At 47.6% G+C, this 17,430-nt stretch overlaps 1 protein-coding gene across 1 annotated transcript in view; it reads left to right on the top strand.

Annotated features, from left to right (window-relative positions):
- Positions 1–15,759: 15,759 nt before the first annotated feature.
- LOC119963725 (phosducin-like protein 2) overlaps positions 15,760–17,430 on the top strand; it is a 41,383-nt gene continuing 39,712 nt past the window's right edge. Inside the window, exon 1 of the mRNA XM_038793034.1 lies at positions 15,760–15,960. Within this exon, the coding sequence (XP_038648962.1) occupies positions 15,955–15,960 (6 nt within the window). The 5' untranslated portion in view covers positions 15,760–15,954. The remainder of the gene's footprint in view (positions 15,961–17,430) is intronic.

A 17,430-nucleotide genomic window follows, 5' to 3' on the forward strand; every position in this document is an offset into this window, starting at 1 on the left:
GGAGGATTAGATTCTCAGATTCTGCAGCTACATCCGGAGGATGTGTCTGGTCTTACGACCAAAACATTAGCGCCGCCCATGCACCGATATTCCATCTGGTGGGGGGGCCACGCAAATCCCAATACGGACGCAGAATGGCATGCACACAGTGGCTGTGGCATACAACATGGTGCCGAACACGCGCAAAACCGACCTGCCAAACCCCCCTCCCGAAACCTACATCGCCACCACAGAACCACCCCCCACCAGCCCCCCGAGCCCCTGCTGAAACCCCCTGGCCAGTGGACCAGGCCCCCCCCCATCCCCCCCCCCCACGACTGTGGCGGTGTGCTGGACACAATCCACAGCCGGCACGCCAGGTTTACGAAAATTGAGAGGACACGCGACCGACGCCGTCGGAAATCGGCCTATCAGGGGTGAAGCATCGGAGGAGGGCCTCAGGTGATGTCCTGAGGTCGACCCATCGGCTTCCGGTGTAGTCTTGAGGGGGCGGAGCATCGGAAAAATAGCACCGCCCCGACTTCGGCGTAAAAATGGATTCTCCGGACGATCGCTGATTGTGATTACGCTGTCAGTTATCGGAGAATCCCGCCCAGAGTGTCTCTTTCAGAGTTTTCTCCAGTAGTTTCCCTACCAGTGACGTGAGACTCACTGATCTGTAGTTCCCTTGCTTACCTCTACAACCCTTGTAAATAGTGGAACCAAATTAGCTGTTCTCAAGGCCTCTGGCACCTCCCCTGTGACCTCTTAGTCTCGCACAGCAGCCTGGGACACAATTTATCTGGACCTGGAGATTTTTCCACTTTGAAGCCTGCCAACAGCTCCAACACCTTGTCACTCCCTATGTTGATTTGCTGAAGAACCTCACAGTCTGGTGTGCCTGTGTTCCATACCTACTGTCGAAGTCAATATTTTTCCCGCTTCTGGACTGTGATAGAAAGATTCAACAACGCTCGTTAAGAAAACAAAACAAGGCTTTATTTATGAATTACAACTGCATGCAGAAATGGCTGAAACTTGAAGTCAGGGAGCAGTCACCAAGACTACTATTTCCTTCTCCAGTTCCGCGCTTTTACAGAGAATCAGCTCAGTATTTATACATTATCAGAATCAAGATTACGTAACTACAGCTTGGTCAGGAATTCGATCAGAAGTACAAACATAAACAATATCATAAAACAGGCGTCATCTTGCTGACCCTTCAGGACGCTGGGTCTCATATCATTATCTTGTCTTTTGATCGCATGTTTAAGAATCGGCAGAGACTTGTCCTGACTCTATCTTGTCGTATTTAGACTGCTTTGGGTTATGACGAGTTAGTCTTATCAGAGTTTACAGAGCCCAGGCACTTCGGGGCAACTTGACCTTCTCTGATTGTATTTGTGCTTGAGGTCATGCAAAGTCAGTTTTAATTTCATTGTACCCAGTAATTTGACCAGTTTTCCTATCATGCCATTATTTATTTCGTACAACATCACACTACCTCCTCATTCTCGTGGGTGAAGACAGTTGTGGAGTATTCGTTCAACACTCTATCAATGTCCTATGGCTCCACCCACAGATAGCCCTTGCTACCTAATGAGCCCCTCTTCCCATTTATATACTTTTACCAGCCAGGCATTTCGCATATCCCCTCTTTTTTTAAGAAATATTTTCATTCAAGTTTTTTTTACATATATTCACAAAAATATCCATGATGTGGAGATGCCGGCATTGGACTGGGGTGGGCACAGTACAACACCAGGTTAAAGTCCAACAGTCGCGTTTGGAGTCAGTAGCTTTCGGAGCTCAGCTCTCACCTGATGAGTCATTCACCTGATGAAGGAGCTGTGCTCCAAAAGCTAGTGACTCCGAACAAACCTGTTGGACTTTAACCTGGTATTGTATATCTTCTTGCAAAAATATCAGAAGACCAGAACTTCAATATGAACAAAAACCACAAACCCCAACCACCCCCTCAGGATTTTACCGTGTGTTGGTGCAGACTTGATGGGCTGAAGGGCCACTTCTGCACAATATTTTCTGAGATTCTGATTCTGTGAAGATGATTGCAAACTGTTGCCTTATCTGTAAACTTTATTGGAAGAACATAGTTATTTAGGATGCAACGGGTTATAACTAGAGTTCTAGAGATGTTGGGCGGGATTCTCCGTTACGCCGGTCGGTCAATGGGGTTTCCCATTTTGGGGCAGCCCCACGCCATTGGGAAACCCCCGGGCACCGGCATAACAGAGAATCACACCAGCAGAGAATCTATTACAGTCCCCAAATGTATGGAGACAGCAGAAGAGTACTTTCAGAATGTCTGCACTGCACTCATCCACGGTATGAGCTGTGGTACGGGGATCATGATATCTTTGCTCTGCAGCGTTGGAAGGGAAGAAACAAGGGCCATTTCAAGGGTAACAGAGGGCAATCTGTGTTATCAACACCCCACCTTCCTTACTTTACCCCTTATCCCTCCCCCCACCCCATCCCTCCCCTTTTGACTCCTCAATCTACCTCCGTGTATACCCCAGGGGAATTCTGCCAGGTCAGTCACCCTTATCCCTGCCTAGGGCAGCTCTGAGTCCCGCCAACACAACAAAATACATCTCCGGCTATCAGGGTGGTGAAGGGCAATCTATCGGCCTCTCTCCCCACCTGGGCTCCCAGATCCTCCTTCACATCGAATAGTGCCACCTCTGGACTCAGAGCCACCACCACACCCAGAATCTTAGACACATCATCCGCAAACCCCTGGCTTAGCCCCCTCAGTCTTGAACATGCCCAAAACACGTGGACATGATTCGCAGTCCCCCCGGCACGCCGCCCACACGTATCCATCCCAGCAAAGAGCCAGCTCACCCTTGCAACCATCATGTGAGCCCTGTGCACCACCTTCAACTGGATGAGACTCCGCAGGTTCACCCTCCGCAGGGTCTCTTTCCACGACCCAGCCCCCACAACCCCTCCATCTCATCCTCCCACTTGCGCTTATCTCCTTCACTAGAGCGCCCTCCCTCACCCCCAATTCACTATAGATATCGACATACTCCCCTCCCCAATATCATCCTCCTGCAACAACCTGTAGCACCAGAGACAGTAACCCCGGCAAGGACAGCATCTCTCTCCCCACAAAATCTCTCGCCTACAGGTACCTAAAGTGTCCCTTTTGGCAACTCCTACATTTCCTCCAACTCATCCAGTTCTGCGAACTTGCCCCATATGAACAAATCCCTAAAGTACTATACCCCCTCCAGCCACCACCCCGGGACCTCACATCCAGCCCCGCCAGCACAAACATATGGTTGTCACATATCAACATTCACACAACATGCCCTCCAGCCGAAATGCAACCTGCACTGGTTCCAAACCCCTAACGCCAAAATCACCATTGGGCTCATGGAGTGCCTGACCAGTGAGAATGGAACAGGTGCCAACATCAGTGGCCTCAAACGTGTCCCCCTACACGATGCTGCCTCAATCCGTCCCCACACCGATCCCTCCTTCACCGCCGATTTCCTCATCATTGCAATTTTCGCCGCCCAGTAATAATTTAGCAAATTCGGCAAGGCCAGCAAAACCCCCCCCCCCCCCCCCCCCCCTCCCCCCCACCCCCCTCTGCCCCTTCGCCAGGAACATCCATCTCATCCATGGATTCTTCCCCGCCCACACAAATTATCCTGTTAACCTTTCTGAAAAATGACTCGGGAACAAAGATCGGGAGATTCTGGAACACAAACAAGAACCTGGGCAACACCATTTTCACAATCTGCACGGGCCCAGCCAGTGACAGCAGCAACAGATCCCACCTCATGAAATCCACCTTCATTCCCTCCACCATTCGTGCCAAGTTCAATTTGTGTAGCTGAGCCTAGCTCGGCGCCACCTTGATTCCTAGGTACCGGAAACTTGCCCCCACCACCCAGAAAGGCAACTCTTCTTCTCTCTAGCATTAATCGGGAACACCTCGCTCTTCCCCATGTTCAATTTGTAACCCGGGAACTAGCCAATTTCCCTCAAGATCTCCATAATCCTTGCAATGTTGTCCACCAAGTCTGAAATTTATAACAAATTGTCCGCGTATATTGAAACTCTATGCTCGGCTACCCCCTCTCAATCCCTTTCAGCCCCTCAACGCCCTAAGTGCCATTGCCAACGGCTCTTCACCAAGGTGAAAAGCAAAGGTGGGCACCCTTTGATGTAACCTAAAGTACGCCGAACCCGTCCTGGTCGTCCAAACGCTCACCATCGGCGCCTTGTACAATAGCCAAACCCAATCCACAAACCCCTGACCAAACCCAAACCGGCCCAACACCTCCAACAAATAGGCTCACTCCGCCCAATCAAAGGCCTTCTCTGCATCCATTGCCACTACAACTTCTATCTCCTGCTCCTCTGAAGGCATCTTAATTACATTAAGTAGCCTATGTACATTCACCGACAACTGCCTACTCTTCACAAATCCCATCTGGTCCTCCCCTATCCCCCCCCCCCCCCCCCCCCCCCCCCCACTACGGCACAGTCCTCTATTTGTGATGGCAGTATCTTTGCCAACAACTTTGCATTGACATTAAGCAGCAATATCGGGCAGTGACCCACTGCTTCGCTCCTTATCTTTCTTCAAGATCAGGGAGATGGGATCCTGTGACAATGTGGGGGGGGAGCTTCTCCTTATCCCTAAACTCATTGTACGTCCTCACTAACAGTGACCACAGTGCCACACCAAACTTCTGATAAAACTTTACTGGGAACCCATCCGGCCCTGGAACCTTTCCTATCTGCATTGCACCTATGCCGTCCATCACTTCCCTCAACCTGATTGGGGCCTCCAATCCCAGAACCCTTTCCCCCTCCACCTTAGGGAACTCCAATCCATCCAGGAACAATGTTATCCCCTCCTCCCCGGGTGGAGGTTCCGACTTGTACAGCCTCCTATAGAAGACCTCAAAAAACTCATTCACCCCCTCAGGGTCCGTCACTACATTACCTCTCTCATCCTCACCCTACCAATCTCCCTCGCCGCTGACTGCTTCCTCAACTGATGGGCCAATATCTTACTGGCCTTTTCACCATACGCGTACACTGCTCCTCTGGCCCACTGCAACTGCTGTACCACCTTCCCAGTGGACATTAACCCAAACACCATCTGGAGCTTCTGCCTCTCCGTCAGCAACCCCTCCACCGACTACCTCTGATCCACCCTCTCCTCTTGTTCCACCCATATCGAAATAAATTCACCCTAAACTACCACCTTAAGTGCCTTCCATAGCGTAATGGCCATGACCTCCCCTGTATGGTTCACCTCGACATAGCCCCGAATGGCAGCCCTCACCCTCACACCTCCTCATCCGCCAACAAGCCCACATCTAACATCCACTGCGGCAGTTGGGTCCCTCCCTGCGCCACCTGTAATTCCACCTAATGCACCGCGTGGTCGGAAACCACAATCACCGAGTACTCCGAGTTGGCCACCACCACCAGCAGCGCCTTGTCCATAACAGAAAGTCAATCCAGGTACACACCCAGTCACATGTGAAGCATACAAGAACTCCTTCGCTCTCAGTCTCCTAAACGTCCACAGGTCTGCATCCCCTGCCCATCCCCACCCATGCACTTCATGAACCCCTCAACTCCTTAGCCACTGCCGACACCCTCGGCTGGTCCAAATTTGGATCTAAGACTGTATTGAAACCGTCTCCCGTTACCAACCTTTGCCTGTCCAGGTCTGGATCCTGCCTTACACCCGCCTCATAAAGTCCACTTCCTCCCAATTCGGAGCATAGGACCACTGGCATTCCCTCCAACTTCTCACTGACCATCACATATCTACCTCCCGCATCGGCCACAGTGTTCCCTACCTCAAAAGCCACTCTCTTAGTAACCAACACCGCCACCCGCTTGTTTTCATGTCTAACTCTTAGTGGAACACCTGCCATACCCAACACTTCCTCAGCCTCATCTGACCCCCCAACTTCAAGTGCGTCTCCTGTAAAAACACAATGTCCGCCTCCCAAGCTCCTCAAGTGCGTGAAAACAAGCAACCGTTAAACCGGCCCATTGAACCCTCACACGTTCCGTGTGACCAGCCTGGTCAGGGGGCTCCCTTGACGATCACCCTTACACCTTTTTAAGCCAGCCTACGGCCCTCGTCACGCACCCCTCCAGGCCCGCCCCTGGACGTCCACCACGATCTCTCCCTTCCCAACAACGCCACGTCAACGACACCTATGTCAGCAAACTTCCCCTCCTCCCCTCCCCCTCCCACAACCAAACAAAGAATCAATCCAATCCCCTCCTCCACTGCACATTCCTCCTGACAACCCCCCCCACTTCACTCATGTTAACTAGCCTACTCAGCTACCATGGTGGCCTCTGGCCAAGGCCTCAGACTGCCACTCACCCTGCCAGTTCACCTCTCCCCCACCCCCAACCCTTATCTGCCAGTCTACCTCTCCCCCCCTCAACCTGCCAGTCCAACTCTCCACCCATCAACCCTCCCAACCACTAATGCCTCCACTGATTTGCTCCCCTTGAACTCATTAAAAGCCTCTTTTTCTCCTTACTGTATCCCGAATACCTCTGGTCATCCATAGTTCTCTGGGATTTTTACACCTTCCAATCACCCCAGAGGGAATATGTTGGGCCTGTTCCACGAGGGGACATAGCCTTAAATTGAGGGGTAATAGATATAGGACAGAGGTCAGAGGTGGGTTTTTTACGCAAAGAGTGGTGAGGCCGTGGAATGCCCTACCTGCAACAGTAGTGAACTTGCCAACATTGAGGGCATTTAAAAGTTTACTGGATAAGCATATGGATGATAAGGGCATAGTGTAGGTTAGATGGCCTTTAGATTTTTCCATGTCGGTGCAACATCGAGGGCCGAAGGGCCTGTACTGCGCTGTAGCGTTCTATGTTTTATGTTCCCTCCCCATTGCCTCTTTGAACTCCCCACTGCTCTTCTGTAGATTTCCCCATAAGTAATTCTTCCCAGTCTACCTTGGCAAGATCTTGTCTAATTTTACTAAAATCTGCTCTGCCCCAATCCAAAGCCTGGGCGGCACAGTGGCACAGTGGGCAGCACTATTGCTTCACAGCTCCAGGGTCCCAGGTTTGAGTCCCGGCTTGGTTCACTGTCTGTGCGGAGTCTGCATGTTCTCCCTGTGTCTACGTGAGTTTCCTCCGGGTGCTCCGGTTTCCTCCCACGAGTCCCGAAAGATGTGCTGTTAGGTAATTTGGACATTCTGAATTCTCCCTCTGTGTACCCGAACAGGCGCCGGAATGTGGCGACAAGGGGATTTTCACAGTGACATCATTGCAGTGTTAATGTAAGCCTACTTGTGACAATGAAGATTATTATCATTATTTTTGCAACTTGTCTATTTCTTTGCCCATAACAAGTTTAAATTGTACCATGTTGTGGTTCGCTATCACTAAACTGCTCCCCCACACCTCCAGCACTCCGCCATCACTTGTTGGTCCATCTACATATTGACCTAGAAACTTCTTCTGTATACATTTTAAGAACACCACTCCACCTGGGCCCTTAACCCCAAGATTATCCCAATTAATGTTAGGAAAATTGAAATCACCCAATTGTTATTATTTTTATGCACCGCTGCGAATTGTGCACGTATTTGCTCCTCCATTTCCTGCTGACGATCTGAGGGTCGATAATACACACCGAGCAATGCGGCTGGCCATATTTTATTCCAAAGCTCTACCTACAAAGTGTCATTTCATGCCCCTCCAAGATATCCTTTCTCCTTACTGCAGTTACTGGCTGCTTAATAATGCAATGCCACCTCCTTTTTACCCCCTTCTCTGTCTTGCCTTAAGATTCTATGTCCAGGGATCTTAAGCTGCCAATCCTCCCCCTCCCTCAACCATGTCTCCATGATGGCTACTATAACATAATTCCAAACAAAGCAACAAACAAAGAGTAATACAGCACAGGAACAGGCCCTTCGGCCCTCCAAGCCTGCGCCGATCATATGTCCTATCTAGACCAACCACCTGTATCCTTCTATACCCGGTCTCTTCATGTGTCTATATAGATAAGTCTTAAAGATCAGCAACGTATCTGCCTCAACCACCTCACTTGGCAGTGCATTCCAGGCCACCACCACCCTCGGCCTAAAACCCCACCCCCCCCGCACATCTCCACTGAACCTAACCCTCTTCACCTAGAACGTGTGCCCCCTTGTAATTGTCATTTCCGCCCTGGGAAAAAGCCTCCAACTGTTCACCTTATCTATACCCCTAATAATTATAAACTTCTAGCAGGTCGCCCCTCAGCCTCCGTCTCTCTAGGGAGAACAATCCCAGTTTATTCAATCTCTCCTCATAGCTAACACTCTCCATACCAGGGAACATCCTGGTAAACCTTTTCTGTACTCTCTCCAAAGCCTCCACGTCCTTCTGGTAGTGTGGTGACCAGAATTGGACACAGTGTTCCAAATGTAGCCTAACCAAGGTTCTATATAACTTTAACATAATTTTTGAGCTTTTATTCTCGATACCCCGTCATACGAAGGCAAGCACGCCATATTCTTTCTTAACCACCATTTCCACCTGTGCTGCTACTTTTAAGGATCTGTGGGCCTGCACACCCAGATCTCTCTGTGTGTCCATGCTCCTGATGGATCTGCCATTTATTTTCTAGCTCCCCCCTGAATTGGATCTACAAAAATGCATCACCTCGCATTTGTCCGGGTTAAATTCCATCTGCCATTTCTCTGCCAATTTGCAGCCTACCTATATCCTGCTGTATTCTCTGACAACCTTCATCACTATCTGCAACTCCTGTAATCTTAGTATCATCTGCAAACTTGCTAATCGGACCCACTAGATTTTCTCTCAAGTCATTTACATGTATTACAAAGAGCAGAGGTCCCAGTACTGATCCCTGCGGAACACCACTAGTTACAGATCTCCATTCAGAAAAACACCCTTCTACTGCTATCCTCTGTCTTCTATGGCCAAGCCAGTTCTGAATCCATCTAGCTAGTTCACCATGTGATTTAATCTTTTATCCCAGCCCATGAGGGACCTTATCAAATGCTTTACCAAAGTCTATGTAGACAACATCCACAGTCCTTCCCTCGTCAATCATTTTTGTCACCTCCTCAAAAAGTTCAATTAAATTAGTGAGACATGACCTCCCTCGTACAAAACCACGCTGCCTGTCGCTAATAAGACCATTCACTTCCAAATGTGCATAGATCCAGGTGTTCATCCTCGCCCTTAACTAATCCATTTTACCTATGGTACTCCTGGCATTAAAGTAGAGGCCTTACTGCCTTGAAAACTTAATACAGCTGTATTCCCTCTGACTTGATAGCTGTATTATGCTGTGTCCATATTCTGCTAATAGTCTGTGTCCCCTCCCCCTGCTGAATTAATTTAAACTCCTCCCAACAGCACTAGTAAATCCACCGGCAAGGATATAGAACATAGAACATAGAACAGTACAGCACAGAACAGGCCCTTCGGCCCTCGATGTTGTGCCGAGCAATGATCACCCTACTCAACCCCACATATCCACCCTATACCCGTAACCCAACCTTACTTTTTTAAGTATAGAAATAAGAGAATAGCAGAGATGAATGCGTGGCTTAAAAGTTGGTGCAGGAGGGAGGGTTTTAGATTCCTAGATCACTGGAACCGTTTCTGGGAAAGGTGGACTCGCTGGAGGAACCAGCCTCATCAGCCTCAAAAGTGAAATACTGATTTGCGAGTGGGACCCCAGGGGACTCCTGAATTACCTGCCTGTTTCTCTTGGACTGCCTGGAGGTCACCCATTCCCTTGCTTCCTCAAGTCCCTTCAGCTGCAGTGTGACCACCTCTTTAAACGTGCTATCCACAAAGCTCTCAAACTTGCTGATACTCCATTATCCCCAGACGTGCCGTTCCGGCTCTGAAACCCGAGCTTCCAGAAGTTCCTGACACTACGGGCAATTTATCATGGCCAATCCACCTAACCCACACATCTTTGGACTGTGGGAGGAAACCGGAGCACCCGGAGGAAACCCACGCACACACGGGGAGGACGTGCAGACTCCGCACAGACAGTGACCCAACCGGGAACTGAACCTGGGACCCTGGAGCTGTGAAGCATTTATGCTAACCACCATGCTACCGTGCTACCATATAGTCCCGCACTGACTCACATGTAGACCGTCCCACTTGTACAGGTCCCACCTTTCCCAGAAACGGTTCCAGTGATCTAGGAATCTAAAACCCTCCCTCCTGCACCAACTTTTAAGCCACGCATTCATCTCTGCTATTCTCTTATTTCTATACTCGCACTTGTGGCACTTGGAGTAATTCAGAGATTACAACCCGAGAGGTCCTGCTTTTTAGTTAACCACCTAGCTCCCTGAAATCTTGGTGCAAGACCTCATCCCTCTTTCTACCTGTGTCACTGGTACCAACATGCACCATGACCTCTACCTTATCACCCTCCCTTCAGGATGCCCTGCAGCCATTCAATGACATCCCGGGCCCTGACACCAGGGATGCAACACCATCCTAGAATCATGTTGATAGCCACAGTAGCGTCTATCTGTTCTCCTGACTATAAAATCCCCTATTACTATTGCTCTTCCTCTCTTCCCCCTCCCCTGTACAGACAGGCTGCTTGTGGTGCCAGAAGCTTGAGTCTGTCTGCACTCGCTGGAGGAACCAGCCTCATCAGCCTCAAAAGTGAAATACTGATTTGCGAGTGGGACCCCAGGGGACTCCTGAATTACCTGCCTGTTTCTCTTGGACTGCCTGGAGGTCACCCATTCCCTTGCTTCCTCAAGTCCCTTCAGCTGCAGTGTGACCACCTCTTTAAACGTGCTATCCACAAAGCTCTCAAACTTGCTGATACTCCATTATCCCCAGACGTGCCGTTCCGGCTCTGAAACCCGAGCTTCCAGAAGTTGCAGCTGGACACACTTCCTGCACACATGCTGGTCCTGGGGACTGGAAATATTCCCGTCTACCCACATAGAGCAGGAGGAGACCACAACTCTGAGCTCTCCTGCCATGACAAAACACTTTAAATTTCAAACTTTAGAAGACTTTTATATTAAAAATATTAACTTAGTTGCTCCCCTTTCTAAAACAATAATTTACTATTTAATATAGTTTGAAAAACATCCACCAGGACTTACTCACCATTCAGCTGCACCTGTTGGTCCCACGTCACCTTTTGAACTGTAATGTCTCTTCTGCCCAATGCTCCCCGCTGCAAAGCCATGGTTCGCCTTTGAGGACAGGTAGGAAATTAAAGTAACACACCCCCTTTCCCCCCCCCCCCCCCCCACCACACCCCCCCCCCCCCTCCCCCTCCCTCACCAGGATCACAGATGCCAGATTTCAGCCCATTTGATTCACTCCACTGAATATCATGAAATGGATGAAGGCACTGGATACTGGAAAGGTTATGGGGCCTGATAATATTCTGGCAATAGTATTGAAGAATTGAGCTTCAGAAATTGCCACTCCCCTAGTCAAGCTGTTCCAGTACAACAACACTGGCATCCATCCAACAATGTGAAAAATTGCCCAAATATGTCCTGTACACAACAAGCAGGACAAATACAAACCAATCAATGACTGCCCTGAGGTGATATGCATCACTGTAAATACACAAGGGGTTAATGCAAATAAACTAAGACTCAGTAAGCACTAGAGGGAGCACCAGAGACATCATGACACACAGACATTCAACCAATAGGTCAGTAAGATAGGAACCGACCAAAGGGCAGTCAAGACAAACCCAGAGGTGACACTACCACAAAGGGGCTACCCATATAAAAGGACAGGGCACACATGCTCTTTCTCTTTCCATAGGCGACACTCAGAGAGACAGGCCAGATCAGGAAGCATCGCACCCACTGCATGGATTAGAGCAGACTGGTCAGTTAGACTGAGTTACTATAGCAAGATTAGCAGGAGAGTCGAACTCAAGTAGGAGAATTGTTAACTGTTCAATAAATGTGTTAAACCTATCTACAAGTCTGAACCTTCCTTTGACAGAGTGTACATCAAGGAAGCAGCTTATGCTGCATGAAGAAGCATAACACAACATGGTACCAGTTAGTGCCTGTTAAATCTACATAGTTCAACTCAAAATCCATGACTACCAGCGACAGCACCCAGGCAAGATGTTTGAGATTCCGGTTCCACAGCGAGACCACTGCACGTCTCCACACAGAGAATGCAGAACGACTTCACAGCGAGACCACTGCACGTCTCCACACAGAGAATGCAGAACGACTCCACAGCGAGACCACTGCACGTCTCCACACAGAGAATGCAGAACGACTCCACAGCGAGACCACTGCATGCCTCCACACAAGGAAGGTTGCCAGACTTCACAGAGAGAGCGATACAAGCCTCCACAGTGAGCTTGTTGACAAACTCCACGATGGAAGCAACGCAAGACTCCAGAGCGCAGTCCTTGCACGAACTAGACCATGAAGGTCTAGCAACCTCATCTGAGCAACCAGCAGCAGATGATGCAAGTCTGCCACACTCAAGTGAACAGCAAGAAGACTATGACAGTCTACCACGCTCACGTGAACAACAAAGCGACTATGACAGTCCACCCAGATTATTTGAGCCACCAGAAGAAGACTCTGACAGTCTACCCAGCTCATTTAACCAGCAAGAATACACTGAAGGTCTACCCACTGTATGTGCGAGAAGTGACAAAGGCTTCACAATTCCCATACAAGATGTGCGACATCTCAGCGAGACTGACTGTTCTCCGCTAGTATGTACAGAGGCACTCGACAATCAAAGTGAGGTTACTAGTGACTCCAGTGACACTACGTTAATTCAAACCTCATCCACTCGAGCCTCTCCACAAGAAAATGCATTCCTGAACGTTTTGACTCCAGACAGGGAGCATCAAGACACCTCAGCTGATTCAAGTGACACCTCAGCTGATTCAAGTGACACCTCCGATGATTCAGGTGAGCCGGAAATGACTCCAGACGGGGAGTGTCAAGAAACCACAGCTGTTTCAGGTGAACCAGAAAGGGCTCCAGACAGGGAGCATCGACAAGCCAAAGATGATTCCTGTGAACCGGACATGACTCCAGATGGGGAGCACCGAGGAATCAGAGATGGCACGCTCAATGAAACGGCAGATGCCACAAAGGACACTGACACAAGTAACTTTGTGAAGGACTCGAATTCTCCACTCGGTGTGGTCATTGAGCGCAACAAACACAACAACAAAACCTACAAAAACTACAAACAAAGACAACAACAAGAAGCGTACCAAAGGCACCAACATCAACAGCACGACAAAGACAACACTGGAACAACGACTGGTATGACATGGTACAATTCTGCAAATGCAGGACAATGTAACAGCTCAGCTCCTAACACTGGCAAGAGTACAGCCATACCATGACATGATAGCAAATCTCAACAATCCAAGTTTGCTCCACTGCAAACCAGCAAACCAGCTTTCAAGGCAGATGAGTTTGCTCCACTACGAACAAGCAAACCAGCTTTCAAGGCATATTACATACTGCATCGCTACCACAAGCATAGAAAAAACAAAGAGTGCAAATCAGACAACAAAGTGATTTGATCGCTTCTTGGTTCTTTAAGCACAGGAACACTGACGGCGTTCACAAGGAAATGCCACCATCAACATCACCACTTCAACAACAACACAAGAAAGCCACTCGAGCGTACCAATTCATAAACTTTAAACTCATACATATTATTTGATACTGTATAATCATCACTGTCATCATGATTTGTACATGTCATCACTTATCTACCTATTTTGCTCAATTTTATTTAGCACTGTACAGAAAATATGTAACATGAAAAAAGGGGGGATATGGTGATATGCATCACTGTAAATACACAAGGGGTTAATGCAAATAAACTAAGACTAAGTAAACACTAGAGGGAGCACCAGAGACATCATGACACGCAGACATTCAACCGATAGGTCAATAAGATAGGACCCGACCAAAGGGCAGTCAAGACAAACCCAGAGGTGACACTACCACAAGGGGGCAACCCATATAAAAGGACAGGGCACACATGCTCTTTCTCTTTCCATAGGCGACACTCAGAGAGACGGGCCAGATCAGGAAGCATCACACCCACTGCATGGCTTAGAGCAGACTGGTTAGTTAGATTGAGTTACAATAGCAAGATCAGCAGGAGAGTCGAACTCAAGTCGGAGAATTTTAACTGTTCAATAAATGTGTTAAACCTATCTCCAAATCTGAATCTTCCTTTGTCAGAGTATACATCAAGGACGCAGCTTATGCTACATGAAGAAGCATAACACAACATGCCCAATCAGTTTACTCTTGATCTTCAGTAAAGTAATAGAAGGAGTCATCAATAATGCAATCAAGTGGCACTTACTTAGCAATAACCTGCTCACTGATGTTCAGTATTGGTTCCACTAGGGCTGCTCATGTCCTGACCCATTACAGCCTTGGTTCAAACATGGACGAAAGAGCTAAACTCTAGAGGTGAGGTGAGAGTGATTGCCCTTGACATCAAGGCCACATTTGACTTTGTGGCATCAAGGAGCCCGAGTAAAACTGGATTCCGGGGGAAACTCTCCACCGGCTGGAGTTATATCAAGCACAAAGGATGTTGGAGGTCAGTCATCTCAGCCCCAGGACATCATTGCAGGGGTTCCCCAGGGTAGTAGGTAGTATAGAAGACTGTAACATCTTATTTAATTACATTTGTACCAAGGGCAGTATTCATCTTTTGTGGAAATTTAGAAGAAATACGCAGAAAACATTCAAATTATTCAGTCACATAAATTGAATTAAAAAGATATGTGAACAATGTACTATCCGCGCACTGGTGTTTAGTGAGCCAGCTTGTCCAGGCACTCAAGTAAGTGATCCATCACCTTTCAGCTGCCTTTATCCACTGTTTATTTGCCCTGCAGCACTGTTCATGCTTCAGTGTGCGTGAGGGTCGGCCAAGGCAGTTTCATTTTTATCATTTAGAAATAAAATTGAAATTAAATTGCTGGAAATAAAACCATGTTGCTTGTACTACAGTTAAAGATAAACTCCCAGTCCGAGCTTACATGGTGCCTCAAATCTAGCAGGACGGGAAACCAATGAATATTTGACTCAACTAGATATTTCCCTCAGCGCTTTTTGGTGAGGTATACCTTTATCAATTAGTCATTCGCTGGATAAATTAACCAGCCATCATATATTCTAGGACACTGTCACCAATACAATTGCTTCTGTTTTGGAAGGAGGAAAAATCCTTTTGAAGTGAAAGTTCTCTTCTTAAATTTCTCACTTATTGTCAACCACACATGGCAACAAGAAACTGTGGAGGCGATGGAAACTTTCATAAGAGATTTAGATATATACTTGAAAACAGTTAAGCTCGGACTGGGAGTGCATGTCTATGGAGAAAGAACATGGGAGTAAGACTAATTGGTTAATTCCTTCAAAGAGGCACAGACACACAAAGAAGAATGCTTTTCTTCTGTGTTGTAAGAGTCTATGGTTTTAAAAGATGGCATTGGCTGTTAGCTTGGTGATTTCTGTGAGATAATTATTCACCAAAGGGATTGTTTTGTAACAATAGTTGTAACAATCACCACAATATATTGTGACATCGCTGCAGAAGTATAAATTCAAACCAAGATTGCTGCAATTGCAGAGACCCAAGTTTGGAATGTACCATTGTGATGTGTCTTATTTATTTACAATTATTAGACAGTTACTTGATACCTTTAACTTCTAATGAAAAGGTTTCAGTGGCTCCTCTAAACTCCAAGTACTCTTGTTTTCCATTGCTTTCTTGATTTTTGAAATGAATTGTATTTTGTTTAAAGAGTGTTTCTGCATCTAGCTAAACTTCTTTTGACAGATTTTCTAAAGTTTCCCCCCTGGTTCTTGAATAATCCTCTACTGTGGATGAATATTTCAGGAAGAAGAAAGGAAAAGCACCATGCAGGTAACAAAACTAATTGAACTTTCAGAAAATCGAAGTCAGGTGCATTGCAATAGAATATTATCCTTTCCTCCATCCTGGGTTTGAATGTAGACCCCTTTTTGCATGCATTCTAATTGAAATGATTTTGGATCATCAGAAGTCAGATTGTCTCATTGGATTGGCACTTAAATGAGAAATGCTTTGTGGATGGTGTTAGAAGCCGTATTGTTGCAAAGGTTCAGTGGTGTTGTGTTTCCCAAATGAAAAAGATTATTTTAATGCCAAAATTGGGCAGGTGGGCAGTTACACTTTCTTGTGGGTCGTACCTGAGATCACACTGTCTTTCTGGGCATTCTGATTTTTAATCGCTGAGGCAGCATCTACTCAAAACCTGTGGGAGTCTTCTTTAAAAATGCAGATCAGGATCTGATAACAAAATCAGGGCCCAATCTCTTCATCAACCCAAATCCTGCACATGGAAATCACTACGGCTTTTCTACCAGGTTCATGAAGTGAGGAAAGGGGTCAGGATCAGATGGGGATAACAAGGATTACTCTCTTCTGCACTGTAACTGTTCTGTGATTCTGTGATAAGTGGGAAATCCTACCCTAGGAGTTCTAAACAAGACAATTCCTGTCACACCTGCATCAGGAAAAACACCTCCACTTCGTCAGCCATCAATTAAAAAGCACCTTTTTCTCCGATTAATCCATTACCAATGGACTCCATTTTTCCTCCTTCGAGGGGAGTTCTTAAATGGACAAAGGAAAACGTCCACGTTTTCTGTAAAAGGGAATGCTCTGAAGGGATTGCTGTTGAATATGCAGCAACATTGATCTGGATTATATGCATTTGTACAATTGGAGCGCACTGTGATCACTGGGCAACTCCATAGCATTCTGCTTATTGACAACTTTCTTTCAAAATTTTTATCAGTCTTACACTCAGCATCTCCTCATAGGAACATGGATGAGATTCAGAATATGGTATGGATTAATGGTATGTCAGTATGATGCATTACTGCTATGCAACCCACACTGTCTAAATGTGACCATTCAATCAACAAAACAGTGGTCTGGAGTCTCCATTTGGGAGATTCTCCGACTGGAGCTGAATTGCACTAGTTTCACGATCCCCATGTGGTCGTAAAGCAGGATGCAATTCAGTTTTTCCACACTATGCAAATTTAGGCATGACATGGAATATAAGGGACTCCTGGCATAATTCTGATATCGGGCCGCCATCTAGAGTGGGAGGCCCAACAGTGGAGTCTGGCGGCTGGACCCCCCCCCCCCCCCACTGCACTGCAATTCGGCCGTGACTCTCCCACACCCCCCCTCCCCCACCCCTAGCACGGCAGCTCCCCACATCTGGGATAGCTGGAGGGCTCCAGCCCAAGTGCGGAGGTGACCTGCCCCCCCCCCCCCAGTGACCATGTGATAGGGACCCCGGTGATCGGGAGAACCCCACAGGACCCTGTGATAAGGAGA

The sequence above is a fragment of the Scyliorhinus canicula genome, chromosome 3 (assembly GCF_902713615.1).
Source record: "Scyliorhinus canicula chromosome 3, sScyCan1.1, whole genome shotgun sequence".
Lineage (NCBI taxonomy): Eukaryota > Metazoa > Chordata > Chondrichthyes > Carcharhiniformes > Scyliorhinidae > Scyliorhinus > Scyliorhinus canicula.